Below are 16780 nucleotides of genomic sequence, written 5' to 3' on the forward strand. Positions count from 1 at the left end.
TGTAGACCAGGCTGGTCTCGAACTCACAGAGATCCGCCTGCCTCTGCCTCCCGAGTGCTGGGATTAAAGGCGTGCGCCACCACCGCCCGGCTATGCGTGGAACTCTTTATAAGATTATAGGCTTGCTTTAACTGCCATCGTGACGGGCCGGCATCTGACTCTGTCACGTCTCATATCCCCTGGGGGACATGTTATGCCTCCACTTGGGACCTTAGGTTCTACTTTGATGACCTGGGGATAACTGTTTAGCAGATTCTATAAATGACGGTCTTCAGTCGGACCCTCGACTTACAGATAACCTCCTGCTTCCTGTAAGCAGCTACCCCTGACCCTACTACCCCATACTGGCTTCAGCCAGGGACTTTGCTGTTGCTATGCAAGGGTCCAGAGTATCTGCCATCACTAAGGGGCATTGACACATGAGCGCTCCTCAACAGTCTAGTCACAGAAGAGACCAGTGCAGAGGTCCACGGCAGCGGTGAGCGGTCACTTCGCACAGTGATCAAGCTAATGAACCAGGTTGCCCACGTTGGGGCTCATCCCCAGGGGGTACAGTGCTAGGAGAGCCTGCAGGCCTGTGAATAAACTCCACATTGGGTTTCTTCTCTTCTCGAGTTGCCAAAGGAATGAGCTTCTGTGTGCCTGAAAACTCGTGTTCACTCTAAGGCCTCTACGCTGCTCACTCTGCTTGCTCCCCTTCCCTGTGTCCTTGTTCCAAACACCAAGGAGAGCCCTGGTGCCGGTCATAGGACATCCCCGAGTATCTCTGGGTTAGGACAGAGACACTGCTCTGGGTAAAACAGAATGAGCAAGTGTCACCGTAATGCATCTAAATTTAAAACGATAATGTTTAAAAAAAATAGAGACTCTTCAGTTCCCTCAGCAAGCCCCCCTTTCTCCGTTGGATTGCAGGCTTGCCCCGGGCCAGCCCAGGCTCGCTAGTGAGGAAGGGGGCAAAGTAAGTAGTAGAGAAAGGGCCGTGAGTGGCCACACCACCCCGTCCGAGTCCGGCACCTAATGTTCCCTTGATCTTGCATCACAAGTGGCCGAGCTGCTAGTTCTCCTCGGGGGCAGGAAGAATGAGCCCCTGCTGTCGAACACTGGGCTTGGCTTTTCCTTAGGCCCTACGTGGAGGATATCCAAATCCCACATTGTTTCTGTTGCTGTGTCTGTACAGTTGCCGTCTAGTTTAGCTCTGTCCCGGACTGAATAATTCTCTGGGAAGAATTCTTAATGTTTTCTAAATTATAAATTGATGGTTTCTTTCTGCCACCCTTTCGGAGCCTGGGGATGGTATGTCCATAGAACGCTATTGCTGGGGAATGACCTATGTTTAGAGCTACGCTCAGGTTTACAGTGTGCCGTGCACAGGGTCCTGTCAGCGGACATTTAATTACCCAAATAAGAAAGTACTGACTGTGCCTTCTGATGCAGAGGGGTTGGCGCTGACCGTCCCTTCCGGTGCAGAGGGGTTCGCGCTGACTGTTCCTTCTGGGCAGAGAGGTTTGTGCTGACTGTCCCTTCAGGGGCAGAGGGGTTTGCGCGTCCCTTCTTGTACAAAAGTGTTTCTGAGGCTGCATCTTTATGCTTACAGCTGTCTAGAGTTTCTGCTTCAAAATGATGCAAACCCCTCCATCCGGGACAAGGAAGGCTACAATAGCATCCACTATGCCGCTGCCTATGGCCACAGACGGTGCCTGGAACTGGTGAGTTGTCCCTTCTCCACTCATTTTTTTTTCTTCTAGCACAACACTGGCCCTGAGCTCCCGACAGCCACCTCACCGCCTAGTGCCGTCACCACCGGGAATCCAGGGGAGATGGTTTCTGTGAGTGCAAAACCTGCTCCTGTCCGTCCTCATCTGACTGATAGCGGGCTCATCCGCTTTAATTGTGCTAGGAGTGTTAGAGCCGACGCAGCTTTTATCGTAAAGATAATAAGGATGTCACAGGAGCGGAGTGGATCTTCCCAGAGAGAGCTCTGCAGAGCTCACCGACAGTATTGCAACTTAGTATTTAACGTATTCAGTCATAGGCGCATGGCTTCATTTGGGCCAGCCCCATGTCTGGAGCAGAAAGAAAGAAACTGCCAAGGGCCAAGAAAAGAATTTCAACTTAAAAAAAAAAAAATCAAATGGTTAAGATATACCTGGGGGAGGGGGTGTTGAAATCTGAATTCTTCTTTTAGTGATGGTCTTGAGACTCAAAACTCAAATGACAATTGTTATAAACACATACATACTTACAAACTCTCTCACACACATGCACACGAACACCCCCCCCCACACACACACAGAGATGCCTGTGAGGTGGTAGAGGTTTGGTCATTTGAGATTATCATTTCAGTATATACATGCTTTTCAACATTACATGCCCTTAATGCATTTTTTTTGTTGTTAATTTTACTTCAGTCAAGCTGAGCAATCAAAGATTATAAGAAAATTGTCTAGCATGGTGCCTGGTACATGAATAAAAGTAGTGGCTATTGTTATGTGTTCATTTTCGGTACCTGGGCATCCCTCGTCTCCTGGCCACTGTGCCCTATCTATGAACAGCTAAACAATTTGGAAAAAAAATGCTGTATTCCATCACTATCGAGCCAGGAGAACCAGCAGGCAAATAAATAACTATGATACAATAAGCTGTTGCTCTATTGGGATATTTGTATTTCTGTTGCTTTTAGCATGATCTAAGATGAAACAGGAGTCCCAGAGATGGGACCGGCGAGGTGCTGCGGATGTGTAGTGGTTAAGGAGGTGCTTGCTGGCTCCTGTTGGCATGGTGTGTTTGCTAAGCGCGTCTCTTCAGATTCCTCCTAATCGCGTTCCCATTTGTATGACTGTGCACTGGCAGCGGGAAACTGGAAAGGAACTGAATGAGGGCAAGAACGGGGGTGTCTGCGCTTGGTGGGTAAATCAGGGAGGACTGGATTTATGAGCTACCAGAGAACATGTTGTATAATGGCTTCTTTGCTTTTGAGGATAGCTGCATTGCCCACGAAATGAAACAGTTGTAAGTAAAACAATACATTGTGCTTAAAGAATATAGACACTGTATCTAAACCCGTGCTGCTGGTCCAACCACCATCCCGGGGCCAGCCATTCATAAAAGATTCCATGTGAGACGGACCGTATTGGAACATGTGTGTCAAGTCTCTCCCATCTGTTTTGATCTTTGCTTACGATATATAACGATAATAACCGTTTTCTTGCCCACTTACTCGAATCTGGGCTGATTCTTTCAATATTCATTAAGCGGACATAGTCTTTGTGGTCTTTAGCTGGTGGTTTTGAGTCCCATTAAAGGTTAGCAATAACTGGATCAGTCGACATTTTCCTTAAAGCCGTGCATTTTATTGCCTGGGCCAGAATCAATAGAGAATCAATTTATTTATTAATGCTCACAGCAGAAAAATTATCATCTAACATTAAGAAAAGAAATGGGGTCCGAAGGACATTTGTGTTGTTGGGTGCAGGTTTTGTAGGGACTCAGAGCAAGCAGGCGAGAAGTCTTCCTGAGGCATAAGCAGGATGCCTTTTCTGTCCTTTATTTCAAAATTTTTACTTTAAAGTTAGCAATTTTGCATTCGAGCCAGTGGTCTCCTTTGTTTTCGTTCTGTACTTTTAATCATATTGCCACACCTCTCGGCTTTTGGGATCCCACCCCTGCCCCTCAGGTGAAACCTCAGTTGCCCAGAGCAAGTGCACCGCATCCCTGACCCGAGGCAGCAAGAAAATTACCGCTGTGCTAATAGAATTCAGGGCACCGCGGGAGCATCATCCAGAGGAAAATTGCTGTTGATTAAAAGGTAACTTTTAAGCTCGAGTCCTGCGCTCCGAAATCACCATGGAAACATGAGGCAGTTGTATTGTTTCCTAGCAGAACACAGAGCTGTACGTGCTCAGGGAGGGGAATCCATGAAATGTAACCCGCGACCCTGGGTATTTCAGAGCTGACCACTTGGCACCCTTTCAGGGTGACTGTCACTTCTTGCAACCAAGCGTTTTGCAATGCGCAGCTTCAACTAAGCTAGCTCTCCGTGGATAGCAGCAAAGGGGTGCAGATCCTGCCATCGTTCATCCCGGCGCTGACGTAAGAGGAGGCCTTGCGTTTCTGTGAAGCCTCTAACATTCACATTTTAGTATAAAATAAATAGTGTTCTGGAGATGAACGGTTAAGACAAACTGCACCTTATCTTCACTTTTTTCATTGAAATTATCTATTATTATTATTATTACCTATCTTACTTTTCACGGCATGTATCCGTTTTCCACCTCGAGAGGCTTTAATTGACAGAGCACAGCGCAACCACAAGGGACTGACTGCAATATTTCCGTCTCCTGCAGGGGACCAATACTCAGTCCGCCAATTCAGCTCTCGCGAGTTTTTCTGATGACTTTGAGTTAGAGTCAAGTAGAAACGTAACTGCGTGCGTACTGCCCTGGCACCACGTGCGGAGCAAAGGATACGGTGATTAGTATGTACGGGGACCGAGGACAGTGCCAGAGAGCACTTCAAGAGGAAGGGTTTCGTTTTATTTGGTTTACTGTTGAATAAAAGCCCTGTTACCCAGAGTGCTCCGATGGCTTCTGGTTAACGCCGCGGTGGGTTTATTAGGAACGTGCAGTGTACGAAGTCGCTCGTCTGAAGCAGGCCAGCTCCGTCTTTGATGGGTTTCGTGTAGATCGTAAGTTGCCAGCAGGGCAGGACAGGAGAGCGTGGATTACTCTCCTGGCAATAGTGGCATCTCTAATAGTCTCTTGTTCTGCCCTCAGAAATATTCCTGTTTTTCCAGGACGAAATAACACGAAAATTAGATAAGAGTACTACACGTGCTTGCCTCAATGTGGACACGGACTAGATAGTATAGTTTTTCGATTTTATATTTTAATTATATGTATGTATGTATGTATATCTGTGTGTGAGTATGTGTACATGAGTATAGTACACATGGAGGCCGAAGGAGGATGTCGGATCCCCCAGGGCTGGAATTGCAGGAGCCACCTGACGTGGGTCCTAGGATTGAACTCCTGTTGTCTGGAAGGATAGCTCATAGTTTTAGCAACTGAGTCATCTCTTTGGTTCACAGAAGCTTAGCTTTAAAAAGAATATCTCCATAGAAAGTCGGGGCAGAAAATGGTATTTTGGATGAAAACTTCCACCAAAAGTATTGACAGTCCTCAACAAAATGTCAGCAAACTGAGTGCAGCAGTATATTGAAAAGATAATACGTCACGGCCAAGTACAGGTGCTCGGGGAAGGTAATAGAGTGTAGCATTAAAAAACTAAGCAAGGTAACTTTCCATGTTAAGAGAAAAGGCGGGAAAAACATCAGCTAAATTGCTGAGTACAATAAAAAAGCATTAGGTAGAGGCTGCTGTCTGTATATGATATAAAAACTTAGCGAATTGAATACAAAGAAGCTTCATTCATCCGATATTGTCAGAGACACATCTTTGGTTAAAAGTTGTCCACAGGTCAGGCAACCCTGATGGCTCTTCAAGCTGATGAGGGAGAGGGACTTGATCGGGGGGGGGGGGAAATGGGAGGCGGTGGCGGGGAGGAGGCAGAAATCCTTAATAAATAAATAAATTTTAAAAAAATGCAAAAAAGAAGAATGGACTTGATAACCAAGAACAAAACCCATTCACAAAAAAAAAAAAAAGTTGTCATAAACCACATTTCGGGGTGGCGTATGCTGGGGTCCAGTCACAACGGGCTCAACCGTTGCAGGGTCTGGGCATGTGGGTTAGAAATGTCGGGCAGCATAGACGGAGATACAAAAGAAATACAGAGACATCGGATAGAGCTGAGAGGGTTGTTTCTCAGTGAATACTGAATACTCCACCCCTCCCCCCGCATTCATCTTCCACGTGTTTACACACCCCAACCCAACGGTGGGGGAGCCCAAAAGACTGCTTTAGCGTGACACAAAGAACAACCACACACAACAGTTATGAGACATCAAGCCATTATTTCACGAGTAAAGAATTTGATGAGCCATCAAGGAAGAACATTGGATGTCAACTTCCGATCTCTCTGGGCATGCGCCTCCGCACAAGCATGCTCTCGGACACATGCAGACACACTGCACAGACACCGCGCACACATGGAGGCTGTAGATCACTGGTAGGGCTCTGGCCATGCACACATCAAGCCCTAGGCTCAATCCCCAGCGGCAGGAGAAAGAAGAAGCAGAAGGAAGGGGAGGCGTGGATGCTAGAAAAGCTTCCCAAGGACAGAAGAAACGGCAGATGTACTTAAGCTACAGACATTAAGGTGGGGGTCGCGATGTTCATAGAGCGGGTCGTCCCATTTTATATCCTGCACAGAACTTGATTCAGGAGTGATGGGGGCATAAAGCCAATAGGAACCAAGCCAAGATACCTCTTATGCCTCTTTATCCCTCCTTAAGCAACAGAAACAAAGAGATAGCCGTGGAAAGGGTGCTGTTTACAATATAGTGCCATTTAGAGTAGGATCCAAAATACACAGGATGCTCCTTCTCTGAAAACAATAAAGTTATTGAGAACGTGAAGAAAACATAAAAACCTTTACACGTACAAGGCTGACAGTTTAAACTCCAGCTATTCTTTATCCCCCAAATTATCAAGTGGGTATTGAGATTTTAAAAATATGCCAGTGGTGGCGCACACCTTTAATCCCAGCACTCGGGAGGCAGAGGCAGGCGGATCTCTGTGAGTTCGAGACCAGCCTGGTCTACAAGAGCTAGTTCCAGGACAGGCTCCAAAACCACAGAGAAAAACCAAAAAAAAGAAAAAAAAATGCCAGTCGTGAAATTGCTATGATGAAACCATAACACATTATGGGAAAAAAACTGATTCAATAATTGCAGAAAGATTATATATCTGTAGACTACAGATTTTATATCAGTAGGTTACAGAGATGGTAAACCATTTCAACCCGATTTATAGATTCACCCAAAGCTCAGTAGGGTTCTTCACACATATGTGAATTGAAAGCCGGTTTTTAATTTTATGTGGAAAAGCAAAAGGTAAAAGATATGTAAGACAGTCTTGCAAAAGGAAAACCTATAGGCTTTGCTTCTAGATATCAATGACCTGTTGCAGAGTTCAGCAAAACTGAAAATAATCTGGTTTTATACAGAGCAGATAAACTGAAGGATCAGAAATTGAAGACTAAGTCTGCACGTTATGCCCTTATTAATGATATATAGGGCATAAAAGGTCAGCAAGAGAGAAAGGTACCTTTTTATTAAATTTTTCTGGGGAGAAATAAATATGCTTTTACCAAACACAAAACTCAATTCAAGTAGGATTGCTGATCCTTGCTGGAAAGATGCAACAAGACAGGTGTTAGAAGAACATACAAGGGACAGATTCCTAAAATACCGAACTATATTAATGTTAAAAGTTTTGCTGTTTAAAAGATACCATTCAAAGACTACATTTGGAAAGCTGTGTGCCAAGAACTCTCGCAGAATATTTAAAGAAAAATCTAAAAACTAGCGTAGCATAAATATGGACATCCGATTCCATGGATGTTCATGGATTTAGTCACACAGGAAAAGGTCATCGACCTTCAGAGTTATCTAGAAAGGGAGGACAAGCCAGATATACAGTCTAGTTTAAGACAAACTAGATGTGTTAGCCTTCCACTCCTTCCGTCATAAATGACCACACATTTCACAGATTGCAACACAGGTTTGTTACCTTATAGGTCTATTGGTTAGAAATCCAATACAAGTTTCAAAACAGAGGGGAAAGGGCCTGAAAGAATATGGCATGACTCTCGGTCTTTGAGGGCTACTTGAACAACTCAAGGCCAGTGTAAGACCAGAGCTGATGGGGATCCATTGATCCAAATGATTGCCTCTTTTCCTCAAGTTAGTGTGACTCTGAACTCTCTCTTCCCTTATTCTCCAAGCACTGGCCTTCATAGCATATATACTGAAGGGCTCCTACAAGCATTGCTTCAATCAGAGTCACTAGACTGCCATTTTTGAAGAACCTGGCTGTTTATTAATAGTGTCTGAACCTGAATGGTTGCTACGTTTCTCCCCTGACCATGGAGCTGTCCAATCTTTGACCTATGTTGCGCTCGGTTATTGGAGGTTTGCTAGTATTGTAGCAAGACCCTTCCATTTTTCCATGGCCATGAGATTCAGGCATGACGTGTGTATGTCATTCCATATTTTAAGAGAAATAGTTGTACTTCACCCAAACCAACGTCTGCTACAACTGAATGTACGTGTTGTATATAAATTAGACATTGAACTTAAACGCAACTCAACGTCGGGTCCTTTTTCAGGTTTGGGCTTGTGTTTCCAGGGTCCTACGTGTGACCTGGAATCTATCCTCTTCCTGGTGTCCACTGCCCTTCCCTTTAACTGTGCTCATGATGGCGTGTACTCTTTAGTGGGAAACAGACCACCTGGTTCTTGAGCAATGTGTTAGCCTCTTCTGCAACACTGTGTTGTTCAGCTCAGTATATAATACTGGCTAAGATTTAGAGTTTGTTCATGTCTGTGGTTATTTGCCTGTTTTCACCATACACCACCACCCTAATAAATACTTAGAAGACAGCCACAGAGGCGAGGCTGGATTATAAGTAGAGAAAGGACTAGAATCTGTGAGCTATAAATAGCTGCCCTGCTGCAGACTGTTTTCTCACTACAAAAAATATCATGTGCCTCGTTATGGAATTTTGGAAGACTTCGTATAAAAAACATATATGATATTGAAATCTGTGATGTTCCCACCCAGAGAAGAACAGCTTCCGTATTTTGGTTTGTGTTCTTCCCTCTGTAGATGTATGTACGCGTGTGTGGGTGGCGTGTTAAAATACACATTAATTATCTCAAAGCAAAACAAGAACTCATTTTTTTTTTTTAAAGGGACTAGTTTAGATGATTAGGAGTGAGGGAATGAGGCGTCCGTTTAATTTAAACTCCAGCCGAAGAAAGATTTTGTTCGGAACTTGGCTAAAACAGACAACGCGGGGGCCATCTGGTTTTAATTCTCCACTTTACCAACTGGTCCAAGAAACTCACCTCTCCCTGGTCTCCCATCCTCATCCTGTTTGGCCGACGCGGACGCGCCCTGGCACGGTTACCAAAACAGATGAATGCTTCTTAAGTCTGCCCGTAATTAATATCCCCCTGACCGAGGCCCGAGTCTTCTGCAGCCTTGGAAGCCTGCCTGATTTTCTCTGAGATAGGTAATGAGATGCGCAGGGCTGATGAAGCTGTTCCTCTGAGCATCTGCCAGCCAGCCGGCATCTGTAATGAGGGGTAGAGATGACTATAATGTGAGGTGGCTGCAGGTTTCCTCAGGTGTCACAGCGGCGGCGGCGGTGTTTATTTCTTCCTTCTGCCCCTCGGCCAAATGCATCCCCCTAAGGAAGAGAAGCCTGCAAGGCAATCAAAAAAGGCTGAACCTGAAGTCCCCGGTATGGTCTGGTTAGTACCTGTAGTCTATCTCACTGCTCACGCCATCCAAATTCCCGAGCAGATGAGCTGAATGTGAAGGGTGGGTTTCTCCCATCCTGTCGGCGATGCTTTCCCGTGGAAGCGATTCTGTCTAGCAGTGCGTCCAGACTTACGAATTCCTTCGTGAGGATACATTGGGACACTTCCATCACGGGGCTTCCCTAGGCTGCTTGCCTGAGATGGAACCCTGACTCTGATCTCTATTCTGTGGGTGGTAATCTTCTCTGAAAGGCCCAAGGGAACACGCCGTAAGGTCTGCTTTTACTTCCCTTCCCTCGCGGAGGGCTGCTCAGCCTTTGTGCTCTTGCTGTCTTGAAAGGGAAAACTCAAGAGGCCTAGTGTGTTGTGGGTGCGGCCTTCTACATCCCAGGATGCTTAGCAATTCCCCGGGCCTCTGCTTGCTGGACATCAATAACAACCCTACTCCTTCAACTTCCTACAGGCAAAAAAATATTGCAGTACATGTCAGAGGTTCCTGGGGGATGGGGTAGGGTGGGAGAGTAGGGGACTTCCCTGTTTGAGAATCTTTGCTCTGGAGAACAATCTCCACAGGGCAGTAGTAACAGTAAAACAAGCAGATCTCTAGTGACAATATATAGTTGGAAACTCAATGAGAGCTATTCATCCATCTCTCCAACAAATAATTCAGAAGGCTCATGTGGAGAACAGTTGATGGAATACTTCCCGATTTAACCAAGCTGGTACCCCCTATCGGTTGGATGTGAGAGAGGCTTGTGGCTTCGAGATGGGCAAGCCCAGGAGGCACAGGGGCCTTTCCCCGTGGAAAAGTGTTCATCCTGGCGGCTCAGCTCTGTGTCTGATAGATGATAGAGTTCAAGGATAAACACCATTCCCTCTGGAAGATCTTTCAAAAAAAAAAAAAAACAAACAACTCGGCATCTAAGCAGCAGAAAGGAACCGCAGTATAATCTAATTAAAGTGATTAACGTGGGAGTGCATTTATCGCAGCAAAAGATACGGTGAATTCAGAGCATGGGAAAAGTAAGAAGCTTTAGCGTTGGTGTCAGATATCCTGGTCAGGAAGCCCCAGTGTAGGTGGGAAGGAAAGATGGGCCATCTCTTAGTGTCCGTGGGAGATGGTCCCAGGAACACGTCTAGAAAGCAAGAGATGGGCAAGTCTCTATCAAATAGCCCTCTGTGTGTGCGTGTGACCTGCAAGTCCTCTCTGGAGTATTGATAATACCCGATGTGATGTAAGTGCTTCACAGATGGTTACGTCACACTACTCAGGGATACCAGCCAAGATGTGTGCGCGCTGTGGCTCTTCTTGTCATTTCCAACTGGCTGTACGCTGAGTTTGTGGAGTTTGCAGCGCCCACAGGTGGGAAGGCCCGCCTGTAAGTGTGGAGATAGAAAAGGCGACCCAGGGTTATTTTTATATATTTCATTAAAAAAAAATCACTTCTGTGCTCAAGTTCTTCAGGGTGAGATGCAGGAAAGTTGAGCTTCTGTTTGCTCGATGGTGCAGCTTTCTGTCTCTGCGTCCAGTTATGTAGGGAGGGGAAAGAAAGGATTAAAAAGAAACAAAACAACTGGACGTCTGAAAACATCTACGCGGAAAAACAATATAAATATAAATACAATATAAAATTAAATATTTTTTTTATAATTTTCAAGAAATCCATGTGAATATTTATTCGTAGCATTAAAAGTAACGGTCATAACTGAAGTTCTTGAAGGACTAGCAGAAAGGGAGATGGTTTGGTGGGTGGAGGCACTTGTGGCCAAGACAGATGACCTGAGTTTAATCCCTGGGTCTCACTTGGCACTCCCAAGCGGGCTGGTACAGAGCGGAGCAGCACCATCAGCAGGCAAGCGTGTTTGCACGCACGCTCGTATACTCACACCGGCACACGCATATACATTATAATTTCTGTATATTAGATAAGATTTCCACAAAGATTCTGTGGATGTGTAGGACTGTCTTTTCCTTTCATGGTGGCTGCCCCTCTTAAGACAGTTGCTTTTGCCACAGGACATGTACTATAGAGAAGTCACCAGGTCCTTAGGTCCCTCCTGCCCCAGCCAGTATCAGGGACTCTGCACACAAGGCAGCCAGTCCTCCAATCAAGGGGAATGCTCAGTAGCTCTGCCATTGAAACCACTGCAGTGCTCCTGTTCCAGGAGAAATCCTATCTCCATTCATTTATAGTGTGGCTCTTGTTAAAACTCTTCACTCCCCGAGCCGGTAATTCTTGGCCCAATCTGCCTGTAGTCTGAGAGCTGCTAGGGCACAGTTCTAAAATCCTGGTAGGTAGATGCTGCGGTACCTTGTGTCCAGTAATATTTATGAAACGTTGCCTTTGGTGGCAATTTTAGGCTAGCAATTCTAATAACTTTATGTTCCAAGAAATTTTAGTAGCCTCACGGAGTCACTTATCAGAGATAGCTCTGAGAGAAAATTAAAGGCTTACGTTTCTGTGTGTGCACTTGTGTGTAATGGGTGCACATGCTGAAGTCAGAGGACAGCCTTGGTTCTTCTTCCTCAGGTGCTGTCCACCCTTTTGGAGACAAGGTCTCACTGGACTGGAGTTCACCGGATAGTCTAAGCTAGCCAGCAGTTGAGCCGGAGGGACGCTCCCGGCCCCCTCCCTGTCCCCATCATGGGGATAACAAGCCCACAACACCAGCCTAGAGTTTTTCACATGGGTTTTGGAGATTGGATGCTGGTTCGTGCTCACAAAGCAGGTACTTTATTAACCGAACCATCTCCTGAGTCCCAAGGCTAGGTTTTTCTTTTATTCTTTTCTTTCTCCACAAGCTGAAATTGACTTTTGTTAATTTAATGGGAAAGATGAGGTTTTATTATAGCTTAAATGCGACTCAACTCATAGTTTAAGAATGAGCACCGTTGAAATTGGAAAAGCGGTATAAAAGTAAGATTATGTTTGTTACTGGGAAGAGAGTGAGGAGACACGGGCAGTATTCCATCCCACCATGAAGGAAGAGCTGGGAAGTCCTCGGAGCTCTTTTCGAAGAGGAGTTTCCTTTCTCTTTGAGCTTCAATACCAGCTTCCTTGGAGAGCGGCTGCTTTGATGATACTCAAAAACATAAGCTTGGAGACTGAGTGAGTAGCCCAAGATGATGGACGGAGACTCAGCAAACGGAGCTGCGGGCGCCACACCCTAAGCTATGCTAAACTTCGAACACAACCCGAAAGAATCTCTTTGCCAGTTATAAATCAGAAGCCTTGATTGATGTTCTTGCACTGTGGCTTCCTTAGAGTCGGTGTGGCTTTATTGGAGGAAATGTGTCCCTAAGGGTTGGCTCTGAGGTGTCAAAAACCCAAGCCAGACCCAAGCTGCCTCCCAGGCAGACAGACCAGGATGTAGCTCTCCCTGCTACTTTCCTAACACCATGCCTGTCTGCCAGCTGCCACGGGTCTCTGCCATGATGATAATGAACTAAGCCTCTGAAACTGTAAGCCACGCCCCAGTTAAATGCTTTCCGTTAAAAGAGTTTCCTTGGTCATGGGATCTTTTCACAACAATAGGATAGTGACCCAAACAACAACTTCGAAAGGCCCAGGTACCTGAAAAGTACCCAGCAGAGACCTGGTTCCACAACTTATCACATTCACGCGTTATGGATGTGTGGTCTCCTATCATATAATTGCACAAAAGTTGGTGATCAGAGGCAGGGTTTGTATCTCCCCACTGGAGACCACAAACATTTACCTATAAGGGCAGGTTTTGGTTTTGCTGCTTTGGTGATAAAGAGGGGGTGGGAGAGTGAATGGAAAGAAATAGGAATTGAGGGAGTCTTAGCAACAGTGCTCTGCTTTGGAAGAAAGGAGGGTTGGTAGCCATACAAAGGACGCAAAGGAAGGACTCAGACTGTGTCAATGGAGATTTTTCTCTGTCCGGTGGTTCCTGCTGGACCAGTTTCTCTCCGCCCACTGGGTCTCCAGCCACTTATGAAATAATCACTCTGAGCCTTATTGTCAGTTAGGTCGTTGAAAGAATGAGTACAGATGTAAAACTTGCCCAAGGAGCACTTGAGAAACAGAGCAGTTAATGAAGCAATAGAATAGGGGCTGTTGGGCTACACACCAGACCGGTTCATGTCCCAAAGGACAGCAGGAGCTAAGCCCTAGATTGTTCTTCCTACCAGTCCGAGGTAATTTGTATCTCTGCTGGAAGCACACCTAGGAGTTAATTTGTAACTTTACAGAGAATCAGCCTTTGATTAGCATCAGGCTATCAAATGAATGTCTGGATGGGCCTGTCAATGCTTGTGAAAAGAGCTGGAATTTTCCTCACCGTCTTATGCACAAGTTTAGACACCCGGGGCATTTGGCAGTGGTGAGTGCATGCCCAGTGCATGGGGAACCCTGTGGGAGAGCTCTCGTGTTCTTCTGAACAGTGGGGCATTTATCAGTTGCTTCTTGATAGCGACCAGAACCTCTGTGGCTTTGAATTCTACAATCTAGTTATCAGTGTATATTGGCTAATTAACACCGACTTCTGTTATCCCTCTTCTGCCCATACACAGACACACACACGTACACACACACCACCACTGCCACGGCCACCGCCACCGCCATCACCACCATACATGTAACACAAGAAAACAAAGAGAAAAGGATTTAAAAAACATCACATGTCTTCTCCACGGGGTAGAATACAGTAGATTGAACTTACTATTGGCAGAAAACGGTGGCCTTATCTTTGAAATGCTCTCAGAATTTAAGAGGCGAATAGACATGGTTTGCATTAGTTCCCGTTCATGAGGATGTCCTCAGTGGGTCTGATGGGTTCCCTAAAGATGCTTTTGCATATGGTAGTAACCCGGGCACTCCCTCACTTTGTATCAGGCTGGTGTTTCTAGAACTTACTGTGGCGGTGGCCCATGGTGTGGAGAGTTGGTTTTCCTCTTGAATCTGAAATGCAGAATGTATTCCCCGGTCGTTAAGACCCCTGGTCAGCTTTACAGGAGATGGAAATGTCAGGGGGCACACTTCTGCATTTGTGTGTGAAGACGTGCCCAGAGAGGTTTAGCCGGCTTGAGAAGCTCGGGGTTGGGTCCCACGTTCCTTAAAAAGAAGACAACAGAACGCTAGCTTTTGTCTCCCTGCTTCCTGGCTGCTTGATGCAATGTAACCAGGGTTCCCCATGCTCTTGCTACCATGTTTCTCCATCATGATGGACGGTATCCCTTCGTAAACCGCTGGCTAAAGCAAACCCTTCCTCTTAGACGTCCCTTTTGTCTGGGCCCCAGCCGAAGTGACAAGTGCAGCTTGACTGACAATGGTACTGGCCAGGCTCATGCTGCGTTACAAAAATACCCTAGTCAATCAGACATTCGGTCCTTAAACTTTTGACTGGATATAATGTAGCTATAGCTAAAGAAACTCCAGAAAGCACCCAGCTTATCCATCTAAGCTTTAAATAGAAATGTCTGTTATTTATTATATATTTTAAGAGAAATATTTATTTCTTGTAGGAGTTTCAAATGTGTGAGAAAGTAGGAACAGGAAGTAAACATGCCTGTAGTTGAGCCCCTGGCCTCAACACTGTTAGCCTTTTGGTGGATTTCCTTCACATTTTTTCCATATTTTTAAAACATCTACAATGACATGGACTATACAGTGTTTATATTTATTTCCCCCCATAAAATATTATGACAGTCTTTTTTCAATGATAACAAAAGCTCTTGGTCAACATGTAAATGAATAAACCATCTTCAGTTATCAGAGGGCCATGATTCAGCCATGGTTCTCTAATTCAGTTTATATAATCAGTACTGAATAGATTTAAGCGTATGCCTTTGCTAGGATGCAGGCTCTGAAGTGGGTTTACTGCGCCCTCACGGAGCAGGACAGTTTTGAGCACCATGCAGTTTGCTCCTTGCCTGGGCTTTTACCATCCCCGTGGCTTCATTAGCTTCCCGTTACACATTCTACAGGCTCTTACGCCTTTTAATTGGCAAGGAATTCAACAGGAACTGGATACGCTGGAGGGAGGAGATAAGCAGAGTCATCAAAATCAGCTCCCAGGAAGAAATGGGAAATGATTCTCCGCCTCCAGTTCCACCCTCCCTAGTGTGCGTTATCGCCTCTTTACGTGGCTTAGCTCTGGATTGGAACACGTAAGGAGAGTTAGTGGTTCTTTATTTGTGGAATTGGGGGAAGGCGGAGGGAGAGAAGACAGAACAGAAAGTATATTAGGCGCATGCCTTTCCATAATCATAATCATAATCACGTTTCTGCGAGCAATCGTGAGTGACCATCTCAAGCGACAACAGCTCGTTCTGCTGACCATGAAGGCGTGTGAGCAGAATCCTGACAGTCACGGCTGTTGATGATGTGGCGGCCTGGGGAAGCCATTGGTTTGGGGCTGAGAAGAGCATCTGTGGTTCTGCGGAGTGGCCAGGTGCCCACAGATGTCATCATGGCCTGGCTTGTCATACAATGCGGATATTGGAAGGTCTCTGGGATCTCCTGAGAGCTAGCTAGGTCCCTGGGATCATTTGAAGGAAAGGTGGTAGTGATATAATGGGGTGGTCCAGGACTTGGGCTGACTCAGTGTCTTTCATGGATGGATCTGTTCTACACACACACACACACAACACACACGCACACCACAAATCACACAAACACACATACACTCACACACCACAAACCACACAAACGCATATACACCACACACACACACACACATATTCCACACACGCGCACGCATACACACAGGCCACAAACCACACACATACATACACCACACACACATGCACACACACCACAAACCACAAAACACACATATACCACACGCACATGTGCGCACACACACCACACCACACATGCCACAAACTACACACACATACACTACATACACACACGCACACACACACACCACACACACACTACACCACACACACAGATACGCCAAACACACACACACCACACCACACATGCCACAAACGACACATACACACACACACACACATTCACACATTCACACACCACACACGCCACAAACCACACGAACACACATACACCACACACACAGATACGCCAAACACACACACACCACACCACAAACCACACACACACACACACACCTAGCCGAGCAGCTAAAGCGTGTTCCTGGGATTGCCTGAGCAGCATTCATTCCTAAGTGTGAACCCGTGGGATGTGAAGTAGAATTTCTAATGGAGGGCCAGGTTTCTGGGACCCTTGTCCTGCTTCTAACCCTTCACAGACTCCACAGGTCTTTATTGCCAAAGGATCAAGAGACCTGTCTCCAAATGTCTCCTTGCCTTGACCCCTGTGGACGTGTCTGATGGTTTTC

The 16780-nt window shown here is 45.9% G+C and overlaps 1 protein-coding gene across 6 annotated transcripts in view; it reads left to right on the plus strand.

Annotated features, from left to right (window-relative positions):
• Window positions 1-16780, plus strand: part of Ankrd44 (ankyrin repeat domain 44) — a 217620-nt gene that overhangs the window by 166952 nt on the left and 33888 nt on the right. For all 6 annotated transcript variants that reach the window (XM_026788853.1, XM_026788850.1, XM_026788851.1 and 3 more), the window contains exon 16: window positions 1595-1706. In XM_026788853.1, coding sequence (XP_026644654.1) covers window positions 1595-1706 — 112 coding nt within the window. The remainder of the gene's footprint in view (window positions 1-1594; window positions 1707-16780) is intronic.

The sequence above is a fragment of the Microtus ochrogaster genome, unplaced genomic scaffold (genome assembly GCF_000317375.1).
Source record: "Microtus ochrogaster isolate Prairie Vole_2 unplaced genomic scaffold, MicOch1.0 UNK8, whole genome shotgun sequence".
Classification (NCBI taxonomy): domain Eukaryota; kingdom Metazoa; phylum Chordata; class Mammalia; order Rodentia; family Cricetidae; genus Microtus; species Microtus ochrogaster.